This window comes from Pimephales promelas, chromosome 13 (assembly GCF_988280905.1).
Source record: "Pimephales promelas chromosome 13, fPimPro1.hap1.1, whole genome shotgun sequence".
In the NCBI taxonomy this organism is placed as follows: Eukaryota; Metazoa; Chordata; class Actinopteri; order Cypriniformes; family Leuciscidae; genus Pimephales; species Pimephales promelas.
Window position 1 is genome coordinate 28,610,889 of NC_142781.1, and position 27,309 is coordinate 28,638,197.

The following is a 27,309-nucleotide window of genomic DNA, read 5'->3' on the forward strand; positions in this document are numbered from 1 at the left end:
CATAAATTAAATACAATACTTTAACAATTATCATCAAGATGTATCTAAATATTTCATTCCATAATATAAAAATATCAATTTCTTGGGCCATACAGTCTTGAATGACACCCAGTATGGCTAAATATAAATGTTATTTCTAGCATTTTGAATTTTGAAGGAAAAAAATGCTGTATTTTACCAACACTTTGTAACATCAAGATTTATAAGGATAAATGTCACAACCATTTGTATATTTTCATTATAGAACTGATCCTGTTAACAAGTTAGGTGCTTAATTGTCATAAAAATAATGATAAAATATAATTAGAAAATCTTATTTGTTGGGTTGCAATATAACCCTGAGATGTTCCCGACAGGCTTAGGAAGTGTTACACAATCCTTACCTACGACCAAAGCCAGTGCTCCGAAGACCATCACGAGGACAATGACCACTGGAGCCACCAGCAATTTACTCACTGTGGAATGAGCAACAGAAAAGCATTCAGGCTCACAAAAACAAACACATTTACAATTCTTATCTACTTCTGGACTAAAGAGAAATGGACGGAGTGCATTTGTCTTTCTGAGCAAGTCACTTGGTTAAAGTGAACCCTGTGGAACAAACACTTGTGTCTGCAATGTATGGATGGTTGGGTATCATATGGTTCACTGGACTAGCCTGAGGACGCCACACAAACACTGGCTCATGTAAAGTACACACACACAGATATGCAAACTAAAAGCAGATCATATCTCTGTGCCCTTACTCACTGGCGTTATCAGGAGGTTTTAAACCAGCATGGTCTGCATTTGTGTAAACTGTTCTTTCAGGTTCCCTAGCTGTGTCAGGACATTTAGTTTTTGTGACAAAAACTTAACATAGAAACAGTTTGCATCCAACTTACTACAAACAGAGCCTCGGACCAGCCGGCGCAGGTGGGGTTTCTCAGGTAGGTAGCGGTACTTGCATCCAAACACACTTAGGTTGGAGGTGTGGTCCCCAAAAAAGCGCAGATGCCTGTACTTCTCCCCACATCGATAACAAAAGTTTGTGTTGCACTGTGTGCAGCTCATGTGATCACAGCCCTCCGTTCTCTGAATGTGAATCTGTTGGTATAGAGAAGACATAATCCTGGCAATGAGTAATCTTTTCACAAAGATGCACCATGCAGCCATCTATTTTTTTCTTCTTCCACATATTGGTTGCATTTCTAGCTAGATCTAAGAGTTAGTGGGGCAGATTTTCCTGAATCTGGGCCAGTGACTGACATGTTCAATTAGTGAAAGCCTAAGCTCAGATAATGATAAATTAGAATGATGACACTGATTATCCCAACAAACAATGCACTTCTCCGAAATTATACATTGAGAAACTCGCTCTCAAAGGAAAGATCTCAGCTAAGCCCTCGGGTATCTGGCTCAGGTATGAAGGTATGTCAAACGCCCATGTTATGATGTGTGCTATAAAAGCACTGTGAATGCAAAGCACTAATGTCTGGATGGAAAACAGCAACGCCTTGTAGAGCTTGTTGATCTCTTGAAATTGAGTCAGTGGAAAGAAAATGGTCTCAAGTGAACTTTAATTTAGGATCACTTTGCCCACACCCCAGTCTTGTGACTTCCTGCAATGCCATGTTCACTAAAATCGTAATTAAAATTAGACAAGAGGAAAGGACAAGAAATACCCCAGCAAAGACAGAACGTTCCCCTAATGTTCCCAAATGGTTCCATGAGGTAATTTTTTTGGGAACCAAACAAGAACATTATAGGAACGTTCCATGTAGGTTATTTTTAGGTTCCATTTTTATAACGTAAGGAGAATGTTCTGGGAACAAAAAACTAACGTTCCCAGAACCTAAATTTGTTTGCTGGGACAATCCTTCTTCACTATCTCAAATGGGAACACTCCGTTTTTACACTGACTGAACTACGCATCTCCTATTCTTTTTAAATCAGCCATATTTTGAATTCCTGTAGCAAGTCTACTTGCTTTGTAAGTCAAGTTTCTGGCACTAAAAGTGTGATAGATGGGTTTAAAATTTACATTTTCCAACCAGACAGTTGATGGACCCCATTGACTTCCATTGAAAAAAATACTATGGATGTCAATATGGTCCATCAACTGTTTGGTTATCGACATTCTTTCAAATATCTTCTTTTGTGTTCAGCAGAAGAAAGAAACTCACACAGGTCTGAAACAACTTGAGTAAATGATGACAGAATGTTCATTTCTTTAAGGCAATAGCTAACATAAATGATATACAATTCTTTTACAACATTTATTAATGTTTACGCTAATATCTACATATTCAATTTTATTTAACATTTTCAGTTGTATGAATTCACATTAATGTATCAAATGAACATGAATGAATAAACAACAGTATATTTATTAATTAACATTAATAATTGCTGTAAAAAATGGCAGTTTTACATTGTTAGTCTATGATACCCAATAGGTAGTGTAGGTAATTTGCATATAGTTTTGATAATACTTTACAATAAGGTTCAATTTGTTAACGTTGATTATCATAGATTAACAATGGACAACAGCCAATTTTACCCCAAAAGTTTGCAGTTTCAAAACCTCAAAAGATATCTCGATCATGTGACACTGAAGACTGGAGTAATGGCTGCTGAAAATTAAGGCATCACAGGAATAAATAACATTTGAAAATATGTACATTAAAACACAGTTGTGTAGAGTTGGTTCATTACCTTACAGCGTGGGCACTTCTGAGCATTTCTCTGGCCATGTTCGATGACGCTGGCCCAATGACGCAACAGTTTGTCTCCTTTCTTGTAGTCTCGACACTTCAGGCCTTCATGCCAGGGCGCATGGCATTTAAAACACCAGACAAACTGGCACACTGTGCACTGAATCTGAGGGGGAATATTTAAAGTCACAATGAACACAGACAGTTTGCTTACTCAAGAATGTCTTTTACCACAGAAAGTCACTCTAAATCAGAGTTTAGGCACATACTGTAACTCCAAACAACAGGACACAAACCTAACCTTATACTTGTGTTCAATCTTGGTGGACGTCTGTTGGCTACGACCCTTCAGGGAAGTAAACAGGCTGCACTGGGGACACGGTTTTGTGCTGGAGTCCAGTCTGCTCAGCTCCAAGAAGTACTTGTATTTTGCAAGCTCCTCACTGGTCAGGTGGGGAATCACCAAGCTCTCCTCCAAGTAACCACTGCACTCCGTGATGGGACACACCAAGTGTGCCCGACCCACATGAACCTAAAAAGAAACCCAAATTTACGTCAGATCAGAGGTCCTTCCGCCGGAACTCGACTATCGAGCTTTAAATCTGGATATATTTCTTACAAAAACCCATCGCTTCACTTCAGAAGGTATTTATTAACCAACTGGAGTCATATGGATTCATTTTATGATGGATGGAAGAGGTTTTTGGAGCTTTATTCAATGCCATTACAAAGCCGGGATATCTCGTTCGTGACTCTCCTGTTCAAACTCGTTCATCAAAATGAGCGAATCTTTTTCCGAGTCAATTCGTTCGTTGAATGAACCAAATGCCAAATAACTCGGGAAAAGATTAGTTCATTTTGATAAACGAGTTCGAACAGGAGAGTCACGAACGCGCATTACAGTACAGAGCAAGGTGACCATTTGAGCTTATAAAACTTAAACTTTGTTACTTATTTATTAAATGAGTGATCGTTTCGCTTGATAAGACCCTTATTCATCATCTGGAATCGTTTAAAGCCCTTTGAACAGTTTGCAGTTTGTACTGAAAGTGTCTTTTGGACATTGAACCGTTTGGTTCCCACTGAAGTGAATTATATGGAGAAAAATGCTGGAATGTTTTCATCTAAAACCTTAATTTCTTTTCGACTGAAGAAAGAATGACATGGACATCTTGGATGGCATGGGGGTGAGTAAATTATCAGCAAAAGGTTTTTTTTTTTTAAATTGAACTACTCCTTTAATATAACTCTGACTGTGTTTGGCTGAAAGAAGAAAGTCATGTATACCAAGAATGGCTTGAGGGTGAGTAAATCAAGGGATAATTTACATTTGTGGGTGAACCATTCCTTTAATGCAACGTTAAGCCTTTAGATGACTCCATGTGCAGTTAAATATGTAATCCACCCTGTTTGAAAACGGTTAACTGCACAGTGACGTGTGGACAGTGATTTAGCGTTCTTGGAAATGGCGGGTTTTAATCAGTGATTACAAGCTAGTGCACAAGCAGCAGGAAGTCCAACCAATCTGTGTACACAAGCAACTCAAATAGCCACTGTACAATCAACACGACACCCGATGTACTTCCAAGTCAATGATCAACGTCACTTTCTCAAACAATCACTGGGCTTTGGTAAATTGTGACTGAAGATGGCTCAGTTAGGAAAGTACCCTAAGGGCTCGTTCCTACTTGTTTGCGCAGGTTGAATGCGGTATGACCTGTTGATAAATAAATATGTGTTGAATGACCTTTCCCAGTCTCCTGGAGGGTTAAGAGATCTCATGGATCAGTGAGATCCATTTCACTCTCATTGTTCATATTACTGCAGTGCAGGGCTTTGGTGAAGCCCTACCACTGCAGGACTGTGACTATCAGCACCTCCCCTGCGAGAGGATCAAGTCCCACCCATCTTCTTTCAGCTCCCCTTTGGGACGACAGGATTACCGAGCACTTCCATCGCAAAGAAATAATCTACTCTCAGCTCTCCTATTTTTATGCTGGGATGTCAAGCACACATTTAGTGGACATTATCTGAGCTGACAATAAAAAGAGAGGACAATCTGTAAATTCGAGCAAGTTTTGGGTAGTTACAAATCAGCTTGAATAAAATCTGACATGATATGTGTAAGCAATGCACTCTCTGGACCAAACTAGACAAGATTGGATTCCGTCTGTCCCTACATGATGTGAACACCAGGAAAGGTTGACAACAGTCACCACTTTCGGTTTACTACTATACTACCACATTGGACATCCCTAAAATATGGCTATGCTACATAATCACCCTTAGTTACGAAATAGTCATGAAATTATACAGCAAGTGACTAGTCATTTAGTAGCCTAGGCTAGATTTTTTTTTTTTTTTTAGGAGTGGTAAAGTGGTTTAATCGCTAGAATCGTAGACATTCAGCCCTTTGTTTTTTGAGCATTTTGCCACAAGTGTTGTGTTATTTAGATGTTTCTGCTGCTCTTCGTCAAGCTGCTTTTGAGTACACTCTCAGAAAAAAAGGTACAAAAGCTGTCACTGGGGCTATACCTGTTCAAAAGGTACACTTTTGTACCCAAAGGCTGCATATTGGTACCTTAGTGGTACATATTAGCACCTAAAATGTACATATTAGCACATTAAAATGTACATATTACCACCTAAAATGGACATATCAGCACCTAAAAAGGACATATTAGCACCTAAAATGTACATATTACCACCTAAATATCCATATTACCACGTAAAATATCCATATTATGAACTAAAATGGACATATTAGCTCCTGAAATGGACATATTAGCACCTAAAATGTACATATTACACTTAAAATGTACATATTAGCACCTAAAATGTACATATTACCACCTAAAATATCCATATTATGACCTAAAATGGACACATTAGCTCCTGAAATGGACATATCAGCACTTAACTTAAAATGTACATATTAACACTTAAAATGTACATATTAGTACCTAAAATGTACGTATTAACACTTAAAATGTACATGTTAGAACCTAAAATGTACATATTACCACCTAAAATGTACATATTATAACCTTAATGTACATATCAGCACCTAAAATGTACATGTTAGCACCTAAAATGGACAAAAGTTTACCTTTTGAAAAGGTACAGCCCCAGTGACAGCTTTTGTACCTTTTTTCTGAGTGTATACAAATACATTTACACACAAGGTGAAACATTTTTTGAGATTTTTTTTCAAAAGTACGTCAAAATCCCCTCCATGAGAACAAAGTGTGTCCCAATTTGCACCATTTTGTAGTATAAATAGTGTGAGTAGTGTGTTAACATAAAAAAATTCCAACCAGAAAATACCCGAATGATGCACTTATTTATCTGGAAAAAAATAAATACATAGATTGTTGGACACTTCATGCACTCAACTGTCGCAGATTATTATGTAGCCAAAGGGCAGGGTCTATCAGACTCCGATGTTGGACGACAAAATACCCATTTAAGCCTCACATACTAGATGGATTAATAGATAGCCTACATATTGCGTTGTATAAGTGCATAGTGTATACACTCTATAGTACGTCATTTGGAACACAACTTTAGATTAACTAAGCTCTGCTGGAACAGGCTTGTACTAGTTTGGGGATACTGCTTGAGTCATTTATAAATGACGCACCTGACTAATGCAAAAGATGGTAAACTGCACTAACAATGCTCATGTTGAGACAAGGGCTCTTGTGGCCGATTGTCTGGGGTCTTGTTCTCGCAGCAGGTGAGATTCTGCAAGCAGGGTGTGCTTGGAGTTTACTTTGGGATCCTAATGAGATCTGGCACTCCCATGAGAGCCCTTACCTGAGTACGTGCCACCAACTGGTGACAGCAGTGCTAGCACTCCCCCAGGGCCACCCACCAGTCTTTTTTACACCTGTCAGCCTGCTGCTAATGGGCCGACCATACAGCTAGCACAATAACGGCACTCAGCAGTCACCGCATACATGAACAATCCTCTCAGTATGGACAGAGATTCTGATTTTCAGCCTGCCATGTCACACGCTAGCATCCTGTATATTTTCTGATTGACCAGCACCGCCTCTTGAGGTGGGCTATTTTCTCAGGGAGATATTTGATGAATTTAAGCATGAATCAGTTTTCTTTATGGTAAATTCCCAGTCAACACTCAACAGTATGAAAATAACCAAATTGCTGTGGGACAAAAAAATGAATTTATCTTTCAAATCTAGTTTATATTATATTACAATATATTCTATTAATAACATTAGAAGAGCATTCCTATTCTTAGATAACTTTTAAGAAAACTATGCTGAATACGCAACACACACAAACACAATACGCAACCTAAATTGTGTGTGCATATAGCATTCATAAAAAAAGTAATCAATTTTTTTTTTTTTTTGCCATTTCCTCAGCAGATTTCTTGCATCACCTACTTTAATTCAGCACTGGATCATATATATTTTTTTAATCTAAGGCCCCATGAATATCAATTGCAGTAGGTTGTAGGTAACATTCAGTCTTGCAGAAAGTGTATACATTCATACATTTTAAACGGATCAGTTATTCTGCAAGTCTACAAAGGTCAGTAAAGCCTTCTAAAAACATTACAAGATTTGATTGCATATAAAAGATCAAATCTAATGAGGCATATACAATACAGTACAGTATCAACGCTGAACTGACTTCTTCAGCTGAACAACTGCCAAAATGCATCATTTTCCTGGTATTACTGTAAAGCTGCTGTTTTAAAGCACTATATAAATAAAGTTGACTTGACAGCAAGGCAAAAAGTGCAAAGCAGACAGACAGACATTTCAAAAATGTGTAAGCACTACTGTGGCTTTTAAATGCTATACTTTCACAGTGCAAGAGTAGAGACAAATCAAAGGCTTTATTAAAATAAAAAATAAAGCTCCAACACTATACAACTGGTGAAAGACAGATCATGAAAACCAAATGTTGGGCCAATTTTTGTCATTTAGAGTTTTTGAAAATAACCCTGGTAAAGCTGAGCTCCTGTGCATTAGGGTTGGGCTGTTGTATACCTTTATGAATTGTCTATAATTTATGAGTTAAGAGGAATTCACCGACCTTCAACAGTCACACCAGATAATTTTAACTTCTAAACTCCAGAAGGATCATTACATCTCTAAATTATACAAATATTAAATTTGGACTAAATCAGCCTCATTTAAATTCAGTTTTGTTTTTTAGATAGCTACATTTTTTGGCATAAAAAACTAAAAGTGTTTAATGCATTACAAACCATGAATACACACACACACACGCCCATACATACATAAATACGTACAGTATATATATATATATATATATATATATATATATATATATATATATATTTATATACTGCATAAACACACGTATACATGGATGGATCTTGAGACACATTTAAAAAAAAAAAAAAACAGCTACATTTTCAACTATTTTTATACAGATGCCGAAAATATGCAATTCTTTTATAGAGCAACAATCAAAAAAATAGAGCAGACTAAATCAAAGAAGTCACAGTTTATGCATAATAATGAACAAATCACGTAGCAGTCGATCACAGATGTTCTAAATTATTGTTGAAGTCTATTTAATTGTTATAAAAGCAGTGTTTTGATGGCTGTGGCAGTGCTGAATTTAAAAAGGCACAAACTTTCAGAAATAGTCCATGCCAAACGCTGTCAGCACACTAGACAGCTCTGAGAAGTCGTCTTTTTATTCACCCCCTTTGAAACAATGCTGCTAAAAATATTAACTACAAAAATCTGAATAAATTAGTAGACTCAGACCCACAAATGACATGTTGGATGAAATATGGTTATGGTTGGCTATAGTTAAATGTTTATGCAATTTATTCTTAATCATAAACATGTTATCATACGCACAAGATGAATGTTTTTTTTTTTTATTATTACATAAATTCATATTCAAAAGGACAGTTCTGGATCCTGTTTTTGAGCTTAATTCAAATTCAATTCACCTTAGGAATTTAGGAATCTTTGTGAAAGTTGTGTTGGCATTATATCATATATTATGACTAATACTATCCATGTCTCTTTAAACACAAGTAAGCCGCTAATGGACTCAACAGTACAAGCCAGCATTCTGAAATATTACTCCAAAGAATGAACCAAACGCCCTTGCCATAGGCACCTGACATTTAGACTGGTCGCCCCATTTGCCAAGCCCGACACAAAGGGCTGAAATGAAAAACAGTGGCTCTGTGAAGTTAAATATTAGCTATTTAAATGAGTCTTTTGTAGTGCAGACCTCTCGCCATTTCTTTTCAGTAAATGTGCACATTAACCGTTCACCCATTCCTTTCATCTGGTTACAAACAATATTCATTGTATTCATTTGAGCTCATATATTCATATTATCTAAATTGCTTTTGAAATCATGTACACCACAGGCCTTAAATGATTGCAATAAAAGCAGGATTGCCAAAAGATAGTGGCAATGTCATCATCTTCAAAACTGAAATCATACTACAAAAGTAGAACCTTAACTCAAACTCAGTTGTTAAAGGGATAGTTCACCCAAAAAAGAAAGAAGATAGACTATTTCACAGAGTTTCTACAGGTTTTATAAAAGTATTTAAGACTTTTTAAGACCAAAATGTATGGAATAAACTAAGTCAAGGGAACACAACATGATTGTTAATACGTTCTCAAAATGTAAATGTCAATGGCGAACAGAAAGGGTTGTATTAGCAAAACTTCAAAGTTTCAAAATAAAACTTCTTAGCAATCTCCATTACTTTTTAATTCATTAAAAAAATATTTTTTTTATATTCATAACCTATTCGAACTCGTTTATGAAAATGAACAAATCTTTTTTCGTGTCATTTTGGTTCATTCAACGAACGAAATGAACAGATTCAGAAAAGACTTGTTCATTTTGATGAACGAGTACGAACAGGAGAGTCACGAACGCGCATCACAGAACAGCAAGGCAAGCATTTGTGCATATAAGTCAAAGTTTTTTTTTTTTTTAAATGAGTGATCGTTTCGCTTGATAAGACCCTTATTCATCGTCTGGAATCGTTTAAAGCTTTTCGGACCTGATATGTCACTAGACATAAAGAAATCATGTTCATTTCAAATACTTATATCACTGACAACAGTAGTCCGGCCAGGATATTGTCATTTAAAAAGTGAAGTTGCATGTTCATGTTGTGTTTTGGTCTGATGCTCCACCCTCCACCGATCTACCAATCACGAAGTCAGTAGTGTTGCAGCATTCGGGTTGCCAGCTCTGCTCAAGTTACCACAGCTGCAGCTACAAACGTTTGGGATAAAAAATGTTGGATCTTGCAGCCAATCTGGCAACCTCGAGTCAGGGGAAAGGGGATACACTGCTCTACAGTAATTTGAAACTGATTGCAGTACCAGTTTTGGCCACAATCCTACATACAGCTCCTTTTTTAGATGCAGAAACGCTGATTTCAAAGAAAGTTGTAACTTTTTGTCCATAAAATGAAATTTAGTGTGGTTAAAAACAAGACAATCTTTCAAAATAACTTCATGTTATGCAGAAGAAATTAAGTCAGGGTTGAAATTGGCATACGGGTGAGAAAATAAAGGCAGAATTTTCATTTTTGGGGGAACTATCCCTTTAAATAAAATAATTTCCATCTATCCATAGACTGCATATGATTACACGTCACTAGGCAAAGAGGAAGTTAAAAAGTAGGTGGAACCAGACATTCTCTATGACGCTGTACACAGCTGTCATCGGATACGTTTCAAACAGACAGGTTTTACAGGTAATCGGTCTTTTACAGTAAGTCCCTGAAACGTGAAACACGCTGCAACAATGGGAGGAGTGGCGATATATCTGCAAGCGGATATATAAACAAAATTCTTTTTGGCAGCATCATCTCAATTGTGCACTCCAGAACACAATTGAGAAAAACGTTCTAGGCGTCCAGCTAAACAGGCCAAGTGAGATCAACAAACGCAAGTTACCGCTTGGGCATGAATGAGACAAAACTACCCCGTCAGCCACAAAAGACGGCTATCATTATCACATCAACCTCTGTCTGACCCCTGAGATCATTCACAGGGGCAATAAATCTGATTTGAGAGAAGAGAAAGCAACAGGCAAGTCAGCGTTACTCGATTATGTCCACAAGATCCCTCCAGAAGGGCAAATTGTTTCTATGTTGCAAGCAGACCGCACACAGACCTTCCAGCCAACAGTCATGTAATGTAATTAGGGCACAGAGAGGCTGAGCTCAGTGATTAAGCAATCAATTACAGCACAAGTTCTTCCTCCCCTTCGCCAGAGTCATGACTCACTGCACACAGGGGCGAACAAAAAACATCTCAGACCCTCTTCCTCTTTCCAAGAACCTGATTTTACAGAACTGTGTCCAAACTAGGGATGTGATCAACTATGTTTTTGGTTAAGGGTGACATGAAGGTCTTAAAGGGGTAGTTCACTCAAAAATGAATATTCTGTAATCATTTACTCACCCTTATTGTCATGTCAAAACCTGCATGACTTTCTTTCTTCTATAGAACATCAAAAGAGAAATGCTTTCATCCATACAATGAAAGTCATCGCTGTAAAAAGTATTTTTCTTTGCAAGTCGCAAATAAAACAAAGATCATTGGGATGTGTTTTACACGAAAATACTATTTTAGATTAGTTTCTTTGCAACTGTTTTTGACATTCACTTTCAATTTCTATGTGAAAACTTTTATAGTAAATCATACCAACAGTCCTATCAATGTTTGGACCACAAACTTTAAAAAAATCTGTCATCATTTACTCATCCTTAAGTTGTTCCAAACCCTGTATAAATTGCTTTCTTCTGTTGAACAAAAAACTGAAAAAAGAAGACATTTTAAAGAATAAATATCTTCTTTTGTGTTCCACAGATGAAAACAATTCATACAGGGTTTAGAACAACACAAGGGTGAGTAAAGGATGACAAAATTGTTGATTTTGGTTGAACTATCCTTTTTACAACTTGGGTTGTTTTGGAGTTTCTTAAGCTGCCTTTTCACTATCTGCATTTTTTTTTAAGATTCTCGCAATTCTAGTCACACATCACACATTGCGATATCTATCATCTCTCTTAAGCAGTCAAAAGTCTGATTAAGGCCCAGGTATAGCCTACTCATGGTGAAGTTCTTTTTCGTTCTTTGATTAAGAGTAAGAAGTACGCACTTTCCACTCAATAACAAAATAAACCTTCTAAAATGACAGTGGTAAGAAAGCAACTGCAGTCCGCAGTTTTTCCTCTTTGTCGCCATCTCTGTTCGAAACCTGCAATTGCAGTTATTCACAGAATTATCAACTTTACGTGAGTTGTACTTCGACGCGGCACAGCGAGGATGAACACAATGTTTGAGGAGTTTTCGCATGGGATCGGTTGCAGTCTCTTTTTTTCTGTAGCCAGTCCGAAGTCCGAATGAAGTCTTTTGCATTTTACAGCGGGTGAATCTGTTGTCACTGGGGATTGACTCGACTCAATATAGCATAGTAGCCGAGACTCCTTTATGTGTACAGATGTGACGTAATGACTCAATATAGTCTACTAGATGAGACTCCTTCTTTATTTGTACAGATGTGACGTAATGACGCAAAGACATGCTCGAATTTCCTGCGGAAATCCAGCAGTACCACTGGAATTAAAAACATTATTTTACAAGCTTACCGTTTTGAATCGAGCTACGGCAAGCAGAGTTTTGAACACTGGCTGGTTATGTATTTTCTCAAAAAATTTATTTTAGATCATTTTTAACCCCCAAAAAAGCTACGGACTGCAGCTTTAAAAAAGCATATGATCATAGCGACGTGATTATGATAGCACCAGCTCTGCAATTTGATACTCCAATCACATTTATATACAGTACTTTTAAATTAAGCAGTGACCGTACTAAATATCAAAAACAGCGTTGTTTCGATTAGAATTACAACTTCAGTTTTTACTATAAAGCGTCTCAGTCTCCACTAAACACACTTAGTCTTGGTCTGATTTTTTTACGAAATGACGTCATACCAGTTGAGTTAGTTTGTTCTTCGATTTCACTTGAAGTATATAGAGTCTTTTAAGGGGTTGTTTAAACTTTACATTCAACTTGACATGCTGTCTAAAAACCACAAAAGATTGGCAGTGATGCTTTACATTGGACGAATTTAAAGATGCAACTTTTCCAAGAGGTTTTTTAGAATGCAAAACCTAAAGTACACCATGCAAATTAAAGCACAACCATTAACAATTTCAAATTAAAATGGTCTGGATGACTAATTGACCACTGCGACTCTATATTAGTTTAAATATACAGTAGAAAGCCCTCACAAGACTCATTTAAGCACATGCTGGTGTGTCAAGCATCTTTGAGGAACTCGGAAATGTGGTCATTCTTTCTGTCATATCACACAGACATGACTATAGTCTACAGTCAGTGTTACACAATAGAGGCCTCTACTCTGAAGCAAAGGGAGTACTAATGCCAAAGCCTGGGATGATCACATAGGCCAGTCTTAGCAGAATACAGTAAATTCATCACATCTCTAAAGCAGGACAGGATAGGCTGAGAATGTTTTCACAAGCACAATAGAGAACCTCTCCATTAACAAACAAATACATGCTATAATTAGAAGACAAACAATACGAAAGAGCAAATATCAGGATGACTGACAGGTGATCATACACCAAAAAGAACCAAAACAATCTTGTTGAAGCACCTTGGTGTACATTAAAGACCATAGTAGCGTATATCACTGCACCAGGTTATAAAGACAGGAAAGCACATGATCACCACAGATTCACAGCTTCAGGAGGATGTGATTCTCAATTGCTGGCAAGTAAAGGCATAATAGGTTTGCATCACAGACACAAACAAAGGTACATCCCCGAAAACACGACTTTTTATTCAGTGCTGAAAAGAAAGGATAAATTTGCAATGAAATGGGGTGGATGTGGATACCTGCGAGATGATGTATCTTTTCAGACATTCTTCACAAACGGCCTTTTTGCAACAGTGTAGCGGCATGATTTGTTTGTCATCAAGACAAATGCGACATGTTAACACAACAGATAAACTGCTGTCAGCATTTTTATAAGAGTGGTTTATTCCAGTCTCCATCAGGCCAGAGACTGTATAGGGCTCTGGATAGGGATCATGATCCAATTCTGAATTTGGCAAGTCAGGAGGTAAAACCAGCACATCTGATGATGATGATGATGTAGTCTCATGATCAGAGGTTGTTTTCTCAACAGGTATCCTATAATTATCATTGGCAATACAGTATACAGTGCAGTAAACATGCTCTTTTGATTGGCTGGTATCTTCATCACTCTTGAAATCAATATTATAATCAATATGAGGATTCCCATCTGGACTTCTCAATCTTGAGTTGCTCTCCATGTCTTGTTGCAGACTTTTTGTGCTACATTGCATCCTTTCATCATACGATTCGTGATCCAAATCGTTCAGTTTGATGCCAAATCCTACTTTCTCCAGGTCTTTGGGATCTTCTGCATCTCTGATAGAACCAAAATTCCTTCTTAAAATATCCACGGCTCTTATGTTTTCCCTCTCGGTATTTTCTTTCTTTTTGACTCCCGACTCGTGTTTGTGTTTATGAAATTCCAAAACATCCTTCGAGGATAATAATGATGATGATGACACCTTCGCCTCGCTGCTGCGGACATCCTGGCCGAAATCAGTGCTCCGTATCCCGCTGGATACATGGACAGATTCCCCGTCGCGTCCGGTATAACCGGGCATGTTTTGCGCGGTGACATTCACACGCAAGGAAGAGTCATCTTCCATTCCCGAGCGGTCAACTTTCCATTTGTGCCAAACACACACGGACCGGTTTCAAACTCACAAACTAAAAACAGAGCGAGTAACTATTATACCACTTCCGGGTCTGAAATCTCAAATCCTACTACGGCAGAGCGTCGGCTTATGAATATTAATTAAGCCACGCTGACGTTCCTTGGTAACGTTCCAATGGCACACATCTATCTTATGAATATAAATTAGGCGGCTCTGACGTTGGGCCGTTGTCTTCCAATGGCGACGGCCTAGTTTATAAATATTAATAGTTTATAATATTAATATGCCTTCAGCATAGTAGGATTAATAAATTCACAGCTGGGAGTTATGCTACTTTTGTTTATGCTCAACTAGGTGAAAATTGTATAACCTATTAAATGCGTCACATCAAAACTGCAAGAAACCTTTAAACCTTCTTAGGCTAATCTCGTCGAATTATTCTTGATCTTATGTTTTACAACGTGTTAATACAATTTTGTACTTTTTATATTTTGATCCTTGGATATTATTTTCTATAGTTTGACTGTAGGCTATGCCAAGCCGTTTTGACTTTTTTCATTCCCAGGGTATGAATTCTTGATAGGCCCATCAACAACATTTTTACTAGTTAAAATGCTAGATTTACTAGTAGTAACCATGGAAATTTGTAACAATCGGTAGAATTACATTTCCACTTTTTTCTAGTAAAAATGTTAATTTTTGATCAACATTGACGTCATCACTTGTATAAATATGAATTCATGATATCAAGAATTAAATTTCAACTGGTAAAACTAGAATTCGTGATATCTGTTATTCTAGTTAAATCTCACCATACAGGCTGCCATTCAAATTCAAATGTTGATTTCAAGAATTGAATGTCCTACTTACTAGTTGAAATTCAAAGAACACATCAGCATTTCTTAGAAATTTGTTGTTACTGGCAAAAATATAAATTTCTGATATCAAGAACTACATTTTTTACTAGCTGAAATGTTAATTCTTGACATCTGTTAATGTATTTCAACATGTTACATTTGTTATTTCTGATAGCCTATCTGAAAATGTATTTGGGATATCAATAATTTGGAGAGTAGCCTAGCCTAATTTCAGATAAAATGGCTTTCTTAGTAACAATACAGATTTCAAGAATTACAGTTTTTAGTTGAAATGTAATTCCTGCTATAAGAAAATTGCCATTGCTAGCTACTAGAAATCTAATTCCTGATATCAAAAATTAGAAAATTTTAACTAGAGAAAAAAAAAAATTTTGGACATCAAGAATTCATATCCGGGCAATGTAAGTCACAACGGCTTGCCATAATATCTGTAGTAATCCTACCCTGTCTGTCAATCACATCTTGATTAATTGAATGTGTCTAGGCACTAGAGGGAGGTAGAGCGTAAGGTATAGGCTATACAAATCTCAATTTGCACGCTGTGAAAAGAACCACATAAGAAATGCTAGAAAAAGACCCACATAAGAAAATGCTGAGTGTGATTTTTCTTTGGAAAAGTAAAAGGTAAATGAACCCATTAGTAGGTCACAGTGGGCTTGTTGTACAATACATGCTGAATCATCATTCTGCCCCACCTTGTTGATCTCCTTTAGGATAAAGAGGCCCCAGGGTCCCTGATGATATTTGCACATTAACAGCATCTTTAAGCCTTGCAAGGTCAGAACTGAAAGCTTTAAAGTTCATCCAAAAAAGGATATCAAGTTGCCATTGCTAATGATGTTAATAATACAAATTTTAATTTCATTTTATTCATTGATATGCATTAATGCTTATATATATATATTTTTTACATTATGCAAACACATCAAAACAAGATGCCCATTCTTTCAAAAAGTGCAGCTGAAGCATGTTAGTCAAATCCTAGTCACTGTTATGTGCCAGTTTATAAAGTGTGACACAAACCCGTCATTAATTAATAAATCAAAATCACGGGTATTAGTCATGCTTAAACGTCCATCTGTTAGGAGACTTATTTAAAAAATTGGAAGGAGTGACCATCTGTTATTATCTGTGATGAAATGAAGAGGGGTCACAATGTTACAGAATGCATTCAAGCACGCATCACACATTCAAAGCAACCGAATCCTGCTCTACACGGAGACTCGACTCGTTTCAGTTGTTGAAGCAGAGAGCCCCTCCCTGCCTCTTACTTCTTCCTATTCATATTTACAGCCATTTTAGTGCATATGTGGATATAAAAGGTTGGATACAAAGATTGCCTGTGAAATGCACGCCATCACAATGCCAAGTGCTTCTGGGAGGTTGCCAGGGTGTTGCTATGCAGTTGCTAAGGTGATTTGACTGTTGTTGTTTTTTTAGCATGCTGCTTTGTAGTTGCTAGTGTGTTCTGGGTTGTTGCTATGCCATGAGGGTTGTTTACTGTCCTACATCTCTATGAGTTTTTGTGTGTGTGTGTGTGTGTGTGTGTGTGTGTGTGTGTGTGTGTGTGTGCGCTAATTTTTTCATCTGCGAAGCAAAATTTTATCTGTCTGTTCTATAAAAACAATAGGCCCTCTTTAAACAAGCTGCACAATTTTAGGTTTAATGCATGTCTGTAGATCCTTTAGAAGTGTCACTTCAAAGTTTAGGAACAACTCCTAAGCAATTTCAGCAGTAATAGGCCTGATAGTGATTCTTGCATTAGCAATTCACCACTAATTATTACTATAATAATTAAAACTACTATTAATGAGAAAGTGTGTTGCCAGATTGGGTGTGTTTTGTTCGCTACACATTAAGGCCTGTTTACGTGTGTTTTAGTCGGATTTATGGCTCTATAGAAATCTGGCACCCGACTGAACAAAGTTAAACTGACAGAGCGTGCATTAACAGACACCAGAATGAAGGTTAGAGCCAGACCGATTTATTGGCAGGCCGATATTAGGCATTTTCCAAACTATCGGTATCGGCAGTTATAATGGCTGATAAATGAATATTTCAAAAATAAAATAAAAACGGACGAAACACGCTTCAACCATGTCATGAGTGTTGGAGTTGTATAGTTTGTCCACTAGAGGGCACTCTACACCGTCCCTGTTGGCAACACTCGTGTATAACGTGCCACACATCCTGCAACCTGCTGATCCAGTTTGCAGGTAGCTTATAAGGCAATGCAGGGACTAATTATTATTTTATTTATCAGAACTTTAATATATTTTGATGTTCATCTGTTCTGTTGTAACAATAAAAGAAACAAGTTTCTTTTTAAAATGCATTATCATTATTTTAGTTAAAACTCTTAAATAACTACAAATAACTAATGTTAGGGAAATCTGTTAATGTTTTGTTGCGCTTTTCTGAAATAAAAATAAAAATAAAAAAATATCGGCCGATATATCGGATTTTAAAACCAACAAATATTTGTATCGCTATCGGCCTTCAAAATCCTTTATCGGTCGGGCTCTATTCCACAGTAACGTTCATCAGGCAGTGATACAGTACGCTAAGTTCACGTTCGCCCAAAATATGAATGAGTTCATGAACTATCGTTCAATGAACGCGTTCAGGCACAACATTGCTTATGGCTTAGCTCAAGTGAGTGACATATGTTTGCCGAGAGTGCCGAAAAGCTTTAAAGAAAAGAAAAGGCGGAAAGCCCTAATATGGAGATGGTTCGCTTATACTCCAAATTTACTAACATTAGAACGAGATTAAAGGTGCTGTTAGAAACTTTTTGACAATACTACAGCCAGTTATTTTACGTGTGCGTTCTGTGTCAGAATGTCTGTTTTTGTTTTGGCCTGTGTGATACCACCCACTGCCAATTTAGCCAATAGTATTTCGAAACCCCGGGTTGCCAGTTATTGGAAAACACAAGCCATGTTATACGCTTGAACACTTTGAATCCACTCGCGCGTCAAGAGCGAAATTGACGCGTGTAAAAACAAAAGTTTGAAGCGAAATTTACACGCGTTGGAATCGAAACCCGTTGGCGGCCATCTTTTTTATGTTGATCGAGCATTCACAGAGAGAGTCACTATTTGCTCTGGAGAGCAGAACACCAGCGTGGGGATCATTGTTGTCGTAACTGTGTAATTGTCATATTACAAAATAATTTATTGAAGCATCGAGACCTAGCAGAAAGCAGCTAGGCTCCTGATTGGTTAACGCGGCGCGAATTAACGCCAAAGTTCAGATTTTGCACAAATAGCACTAACTAAATAATTCGCGCTTAACGTGCCAGACGGTCAATTCGTGCGAACTTGACGAGCGAATGAGGCGTGTTCGCGTCTACCGCGCCTCGCTCTATGCCTCATTCGCGCCTCAGGAAATTTTTACGCGCGTAACGCATCTTTGTATTGACTTTACATTGAAATCACTCGCGCCTGACGCGCTATTCGCGTCCGGTGTGAACGCACCACGAGGAGGAGGGGCTGGGGGAAACAACCATTTAGAATTTGAACTGCAGTACCAATATCAAACCGCTTGCTGTCAATCTTACATACTGCACCTTTAAGAACAAATTGATGGGCGTGGATATTTTTTTGTGAGAATTTCTCCTGTGCGCACAATTAGGAAATAATCGACGTAATCATTAGTGAATGAGACCCAATGTTATTCCGCAAAACACATGCAGTTTATTTTTTTTAACCGCTATAGGGACAACTTACATTTTGATGAGGAAAACCTTCAGAAACTTTGGCACTGAGAAGCCAAAGCAATTAGATGATTCAGTCATATAATAAATCATAGCTCCCATCCATGATGTAAAATATTATGCATCATAATAATGATTCAACTACAGTACTTACGGGGTCTGTGGCACAAAGCCCAGACTCTGTGTTTGATGGACAGGAATAAAACGATAAGGTAACGGGAGAGAACAGCTTTAGTGTCAGCATTCAACAAAATCAGGTCTTTCATCCCTATAGGCTACTGTATATCACCTCCTCCCACAGCACAACCTTTCTCTTCTCTTTAAAACACCATACAGTCTCTTGAAAGAATGGAACGTGGAGATAGGGTGCTAGTTTTATCCCTATGAAATATTGAAGCAAAATTGATTCCCGTTTTGCGCGGTGGGTTTTCCGCACATCATCGAAAGCTGTAAACGTTGCGCTTTGCAGATTGCGACGTGACCTCCACGTGCAGCTCAAAGCGAAGTACACATACAGTACCTCAGTCATTTCAATTGATTCCCTCCCTTCTTAACTCCCTTATTCCTTTAGATGTCTTCACTGGGCATCGGCTGAAGTGGGAACAAAGTGTTCCACAAGGCCATGTTATTTTTTATCCCTTTTTTATTCCAAGAAAGGTTTCGCTGTCTTAACTATGCATTTATTCCAACATCAGCGTGCAGACTCTCAATTGCATTTCAAAGCCCCCTTGTAAAGATTTACCGTAGCTCAGGTAACGGCATCACTGATTAGGTGTGTGTGTGTGTGTACGTGCGATCTTTAATCACTTGCTTCCCACTGGGCAATTACAAAGCACATGACTGTAAAACAAACAAACGCTGCCTGTTAGCCGTAAGCATTTACACAAGAACAAAAGGCTGTGTGCAGAAGGAACATGCACATCACTGCTGCAATTCATGGCTTGTGGTGTATGATTGACAGCGGTTCCTTTTTAAGTGGAAGACAGTCATCATTGACAATGTCAAAGCTACAGTCTGTTGCTAGGCACAGTCACTATGTGCTGTATGACATGTTACTATTCTTAGACATTACATAATAAAACAAAGAAGTGAAGTAAAAGAGAAGAGAAGCAAAATAAAGAGTCATTAACACAGTCTGGTTTTATTTACAGTCGTTTTTTTTTTTTTAAAGAAACAGAAATAGAAAAGGCCTATCTAATCAAAACTCAGCACTGAATCCAATGAAAACAACCTGGAAAACGGCTTAAAGCATCTAGTGTCATTTGTTTTAGAATACCATAATGGACCATTGAATTAACGAGAATGGTTGAGCTACTCTTACACAGTATATCGCCAAATAAAAGCTATAGTTTTGAATTCGTTCGAACCACTTCACACAGAATTTAAACTAGTTTCTAAATCCATATTTTTTTATTTACAGTTTTGGTTAGAGCATTGTCGTTGTGACATCACATCCACTCCTGGGTAGAAATATCATGCAAGATTTTTTTTTTTTGGAGGATATTCATTTTCAATCAGGTTTCTTTCAGCTCAATTATTATGATAGTCAAATTTTATATTAGCATCTTCAATGCAGGGTAAATCTCACAAGTTTAGAATGTGCCTTGCAAGTATATTGAGAACCAGAACTTTTTTTTTTTCATTTGCTTTAACTTTTCCCTGTTTATTCATTATAATATAGTCTAATCAAGCACCATGTTGAATCAGGATGTATTTACATATGTCTTAAAAATCACTCGTACAGCAGCCAGACTGATGCAAGATGCTAATCTTTGAGTTTAGGCAACCACAATCCTCCAAACAACAAAAGTTATAAGGGCGAATCTCTTGAAAACATGTCCAGGTCAATATTTCCCCCCAAAATCTCCATAAATAAAATAAAACATGTTCCTAAAAAAGCTTAATTATATTTAGATGTATGTGTATACATCATTACTCCAGTTTTCATTGTCACACGATCCCTCAGAAATCATTCTAATATGCTGATTTATTATCAATGTTGGAACAGTCGTGCTGCTTAATTTTTTTTCAGGATTCTTAGATGAATAAAAAGAAAATTATACTTTTTTTAGGCAAGGATGTGTTAAATTGATAAAAAAAGTGACAGTAAATATTTATATTTTGAACAAATGCTGTTCTTATTAATTTTTTATTCATCAATGAATCCTTAAAACAAGTATTACAGGTTCCAAAAAAATTAAGCAGCACAACTGTTTCCAACATTGATCAGCTTATTAGGATCATGTGACACTGAAGACTGGAGTAATGATGCAGAAAGAAATAATTATATTTTAGAGTATATTAAAATAGAAAACGATTATTTTAAATTGTAATAATTTTTCACAATTTTGACGGGTGCTAATAATCTTTGTGCATTAGTAATATAATAAATAATAATATCATTCATGATAAATTAATTCCACATATTAATACAAATAAAATAAATTCTTGTTTTTTATACAGCAAAATATATTCTCTCTATATTTTGATTTTGGGGATGAAATAGTACCTAAATGGATAACACTTTACTTGAAGGGGTGTGCATAAGACTGACATGTCTTGAATGTCTTGGGTTTATGCATGTTTATGACAACTGTTATTAAGTGTCTTTCGCTCAATTATGACATTTTGAATGTAAATATGGCATTGTTGAAGATGACAACTTGACATAAACCAATACATCATAACCTGTCAGTGCTTTTTTCATGACAACTTGACATAAAATTAAGTTAAACTGTCATGTAGTTGGCTTTGACATCGGCTGTCATGAGGCCATTATAACTGTTTCAACTACAGTTGTACTAATTGAATTTGTCATTAAAAAGTTATAATGGCTTCATGACAGCCAATGTCAAAAAAACTGACAGTTTAATCATGTAATGTTCACCAATAAAGCTAAGTGGTTTCTTAAGTTTGATAATTAATCTGCTCTGTCATGTTTATGACAGATTGTGTTGTCTTAGTATCAAGTTGTCATGACAAAGACACTGACACTGTATTGGTTCATGTCAAGGTGTCATAACAAAGACATCTCAAACGATGTCATATTTGCATTAAAATTGTCATAACTGAGCGAATGACAATGCATAAAACTTCCTTCATATTCATAACATATGTCATGATTATGAAGGTGTCATGTTAGTCTTATGCACACCCCTTCAAGTAAAGTGTTACCCCTAAAGGTATGTTTCTGAAAGGTTTTGTGAGATATACCCATAGAGGTTTCCTTTCCTAATGTCATCACACTTGAATCGCATTACCCATTCAAACGTCACTCCACATTGAGTCGGACGCACAAAGACTACAGGGAATTATTTGCCAGTGAGTGGTGCGGCTAAACTATCTTTATTAATTATCAAAGCCACTTAGCTTTGCCAGTGCAGTCCACAAGGGGTTTGATTAAACACAGTTCAGTCAGACCCTCTGTTTATGTACAGCCGTTCTGGGTGAGAGCAGATTGCCATTTATTGGAATGTTCACAGGATGTCATTTCAGGCACTTTCTCTACAAACCACAGATATATATATATATATATATATATATATATATATATATATATATATATATATATATATATATCAACCCCACACAGTTACTAGAATCAGTTCAAGGGAAGAGATAATATACAGTGGAGAAATGCGTATTTCATCATCCATTATCAGTTAAGGGAGGGGAAAATGCGTTATTCAGCTGTGTTTGGCATGGTAGTTTGACCGAAATAAAGAGATTTCGCGCTTTCACGCATCATACAAGAGCTACAATATGTGCAGGATTTTAGGCGACTGAAAGTGCAGCACAAAAAGAAACTCGTTCCTTGATATTCATTCAAAAGAAGCCATACAGCGCAGCTAAATCCAGGGGAAACCTCTCACTTAAAAGTTGGGGAACAATTGTCTTTAGAAATTATTTCGAGACTCGATACGCTTGGGTTCCTGCTACTACACAAAACAAAAACCTTTGAACCCAAGTAGACTCCTTCCACACACCTCCTCGTACATCACATCACTAGAAATACTGCATCTCTATCCCTATCCCCCCCCCCCTCAATATGTACAAGTATATCGAAAAAGAAAGGCCCACTTACACGGAACAAATTATTAGTCTACTAGAAAAGAGTGAACACTGGCACACATGTTAAAAAAAAGGCTTAAAATAGAAAGAAGTTACAATTGGTTTTCTATCCGTTATCTTGTTAACAAGACTCAACACCGTCTTAAAAAACAACAATATTCACATGTAACCTTTCGGAGTAAGGACAGCCGCTTACTCCTTCCGAGGTCGGCCTATGTCTAGCTGAAAGATTTTAAATACGCAACAGATTTCAACACCTCATGCAAACAAATACGCCTGAATCCAGTGGTGACGTCGAACCGATAAACTCATAAGTCTTTTTTTTAAGGACTGTCTATTAACTCCAAACAAACAAACAAAAAAAAGAATATCTTAGCAGCTACTGATTTGATATTTTTTTTTCTTAACTGTTCTTGGCACTTTCAAGACGAGTACATCCAGGAGAGAGAAGAAAAACTACTTGGGTTGCAATTAAACACCGAAGGTAATCCCAAATGCTTGGAATAACCCGTTGTAAACAACTGGAATAATGACTCTCCACTCCATTTACCATTTGAAGGACTGTAGGACTAGATAACTAATATCATACTGACTGGTTAATGAACATTCTTTAAGGATGGATGGATGGATGGATGGATGAATTCCCGTGAAAGTCAGTCGGACACACTGACATTATATCCGTTCGGTCCATTGCACGATTCCAAGTCTTTCTTATTGCAGACAATCTGTTCCTCTGTTTAGACCTGCTAATGGCCGAGAGACGAGAGTCTGCTGAGGGGGTTCGGCCACACGAGGGCTCTCTCGAGCTCTGGAGGAGGAAGGGCTGGGCGCAGACAAAGAAAATCCACTCGGTCGCTCGAGTCTTTGAGGTTAAAGCGTCGCTTCCGTGTTCCTCCGACAGTCCGTAAGACACTATCATGTTAAGACATTTATGTAGAAAGACAAGTTCAAACATCAGTTCATCATTTTGACTGGGTGATAAGGCAGTTATCCCTTTACTTTGACCTGTGAGAGAAGAAAACAAGTGTTAAAGACTGTATAATGATGAAATACAGTGCATGTATATTTAATTGACTGCTTGATTAAGGTCATCTGGGTGAAACAAAGCATTTTTGTGTATACAAAATACAAAAACATTTCTGAATGACACTGCATTTGCTAACAAAAAAATCAAACCAAAAGGCATTGCTATTAACATAACACAGCACAGCACATGATTTTGTGTGGCAATTTCATTGTACAGTTTGTTTATATTATAGCATGCAAATGGACCCAGGTTCAAAATCAAATCCCATCATACTATATGATTTTTTTGAGAATTGGACAGATCGGAATTTGAATGATCATTATTCATTCATTCTTTGATATTTTGAGTGGTATGAGTTGCAGGTCTGGACTGGACTTCGACCAGATTTCGACATGAATGGGTGATTTCTGCCACAGCGTATTAGAAAAAAATACACAAAATGTGTGCAACTTCATTTATTATTCAAAACTACATTTGAAATACAATATGTTTTGGAAAAGTGCTCCCTTGGTTAGAATAGGAATGGTGTCTCTGAACACAATCACATCAATACAAAACATTGGATACAGTATTAACCCTTATGCTGCATTAGGGACATTTTTGGTCTTTTGCAGTTTAATTTCTTTGACCATTTTGGCTGTTTTAATGCAAATGGTATGAAATTTGGCAAAATTGTGACTTTTTGGATACATGTAAAAAATGTGATCCCATTTTGCAAAATATGTATAACACACACTGTGTAGATCAAATAGTAACACTCAGCACCATAAAGACCAAAAATGGCCCAATGAAACCCATTAAAACGTTGTTTAAATCTGAGGCTGTCAGTAATACATGAAACATGATTTTTGCACAAACATCCTTTCATTTTGAAGCAAAAGCATTATATTTGCATTATATAGTGTATTCCACCAGATGACGTCACTACATATTTATTCCCTATGGGTGGAAATGCACCTTATTTTAGGCAATAGGCAATGTTTAATAGGTGGCCATTTTTGGTCTCTAACGCGGGGATTTTTTGCAAAGTGGGACTGATAATCCAAATCTAAAGTTTTCTCTTTGCATTTAGTTTATTGAAAATAATTGAATTTTTGTGTTTTTTCCTCTTATACAAATCGATGGTTTCGCAAACAAAACTGGTAATTAAAGGGTTAAAATCCTGAAATTGAATACATTTTTGGTAGTTATGATGAGGATTGATGCTGGTTAAAAGATTTAACTTGGTAAAAGTGGAAAATAATAATATTATATAATATTTTAGGCAATGTTTAATATGTGGCCATTTTTGGTCCTTAATGCACTCAACGGTGTTAAAAATCTAATGCAGCACAAGGGTTAAATAAAGACAAAAAATGGACACTTTCAGGTTGTCAAATGTCAGTGGAAGATGTGATGTGTATGGGGTTATACCTCAAGCATAATTTGTTTGCAGATGACACTTCATTTTATACTTTGAATCTAAGGCAGTAAAGTTCATACAATAAAGTGCCCCTTTTATAGATATTACCTTTCATGCTGTGTGTAATATCAAAGATCAAAGTTATTGTCTCCTAAAAGAAAGAACCAATTCTGCATTGAATGAAATGAGTTGTCAGTAATTCCTGTCTTAAACCTATGTAGGTTTTGTTTGTAACAAATTTGCATAATGCCTGTCTATGTTCTTTGGCTGGCCTCGAACAACGTCTCCTATGACCCTCAAACACTGTAGTTGTAGCTAAGGCCAGGAAGAGTTTGGTTTTGACATGACGAGAAGTTGCTGCACTGTGGTGTGCAAAAAAAAATCACTTCACGTGAACTCAAATACATACAGTAAAACCAACACCATTTTTACTGTTCGTACACTTTGTTTACAAGCGCTGAGGAAGGCTCAGGAGCTGAAATTCAGATATGGGAATGACTGTCCGACACACGCTGTAAGCAGTAGACCAATCACAGCAGACTAGGCCATCTACCCAATCAGAGCAGAGTATGCTCTCGGGAAGGAGGAGAGAGACGAATCCTTTATCAAACCGTTTCAGATACTGTGAGAAAACAGGTGAACCTGCAAAATTAAAGTTGATGCATCTAAACCTATTGTAGGAGACTCAGGAACCTTTACCGTAGAATAATTGGTTAGATCTGTGTGTTTCGAGCCACTGTAGGCCTATTTGTGTGTATTTTGTTAAAGGAATTCCCTTCTCTCATCATGTCGTCTTGCCCTTCTAACTAATTATTAGCTGTGACCTTTTGCACTTTTCATTATTCTATTCTTCTCCACACTGAATCTTAAAATGCACTAAACAACACACACGCACGCTTTCACAGGAGCACGCGTAGAAAAACCTCCCTGAAATATCAAAATATGGCATCTGCTTATGTATGGACCTGCCATTCAAAGCACTCCAATGCATTATGGAAAAGTGAGAGTCTGACATTTACAAAGGCAAGAGACTCATGACGTGACATAATGATTTAGTCAGCCGGCCATGTAATAAATACAAAACATTGGCTGAAAGTGAATATTCAGTGCATTTTCAACAAGACACTTTCACCAAATAAGACAAGGGGAGCACCCGTGGGTACAGAGGGGGTGCGGCTTTTTAAGAGAATAATTATTTTTCTCTGTGATTCTGTGTAATCCTCATTAATCCCAATTTTACAGCATCTGTTCCCAGAAGACCAGGACGGAGTTGCATTGTTACTCGTCAATGATCTCAAAGCCCATGTAATTGCACCTTTCTGCTGTATACATTGGTGGCAGAAAATGAAAATGCATGGAATTATGAAGCAGCACCCAAAAATATATAATAATAATAATAACAACAACAAATATATTCCACTTGTCAATTACTTTAGCAACACTTTACAATAAAGTTTTATTCGTTAACATTATTTAATGCATTAAAATGAACAGTTATTTTAAATTGCAATAATATTTCACAATATTACTGTATTTTTGATCAAATAAATGAGGCCTAGGTCATTTCTTTCGAAAAAATTATTTTTTTAACAATATGTGGATTATCGTAACATGTTTTTTTCTGAATTATTTCTTCACAAGCTTCCACAAGGGAAACCTTAATGTAAATGCTTTAGGGACAAACTATAAGTCTGTGTTATTGGTAAACCAACTCAGTCTCTT

General features: G+C 37.0%; 2 protein-coding genes across 5 annotated transcripts in view; both read right to left on the reverse strand.

Annotated features, from left to right (window-relative positions):
• The window catches only part of rnf217 (ring finger protein 217), a 16,219-nt gene extending 1,633 nt beyond the window's left edge, over positions 1-14,586 (reverse strand). The window contains exons 1-5 of the mRNA XM_039693437.2: positions 13,634-14,586; positions 2,998-3,228; positions 2,698-2,862; positions 885-1,086; positions 384-455 (exon numbers count right to left, since the gene is read on the reverse strand). Coding sequence (XP_039549371.2) covers positions 384-455; positions 885-1,086; positions 2,698-2,862; positions 2,998-3,228; positions 13,634-14,482 — 1,519 coding nt within the window. The 5' untranslated portion in view covers positions 14,483-14,586. The remainder of the gene's footprint in view (positions 1-383; positions 456-884; positions 1,087-2,697; positions 2,863-2,997; positions 3,229-13,633) is intronic.
• Positions 14,587-16,201: 1,615 nt separating this feature from the next.
• Positions 16,202-27,309, reverse strand: part of nkain2 (sodium/potassium transporting ATPase interacting 2) — a 224,750-nt gene continuing 213,642 nt past the window's right edge. For all 4 annotated transcript variants that reach the window (XM_089118839.1, XM_089118838.1, XM_089118836.1 and 1 more), the window contains one exon: positions 16,202-24,163. In XM_089118839.1, the coding sequence (XP_088974965.1) occupies positions 24,154-24,163 (10 nt within the window). In that variant the 3' untranslated portion in view covers positions 16,202-24,153. The remainder of the gene's footprint in view (positions 24,164-27,309) is intronic.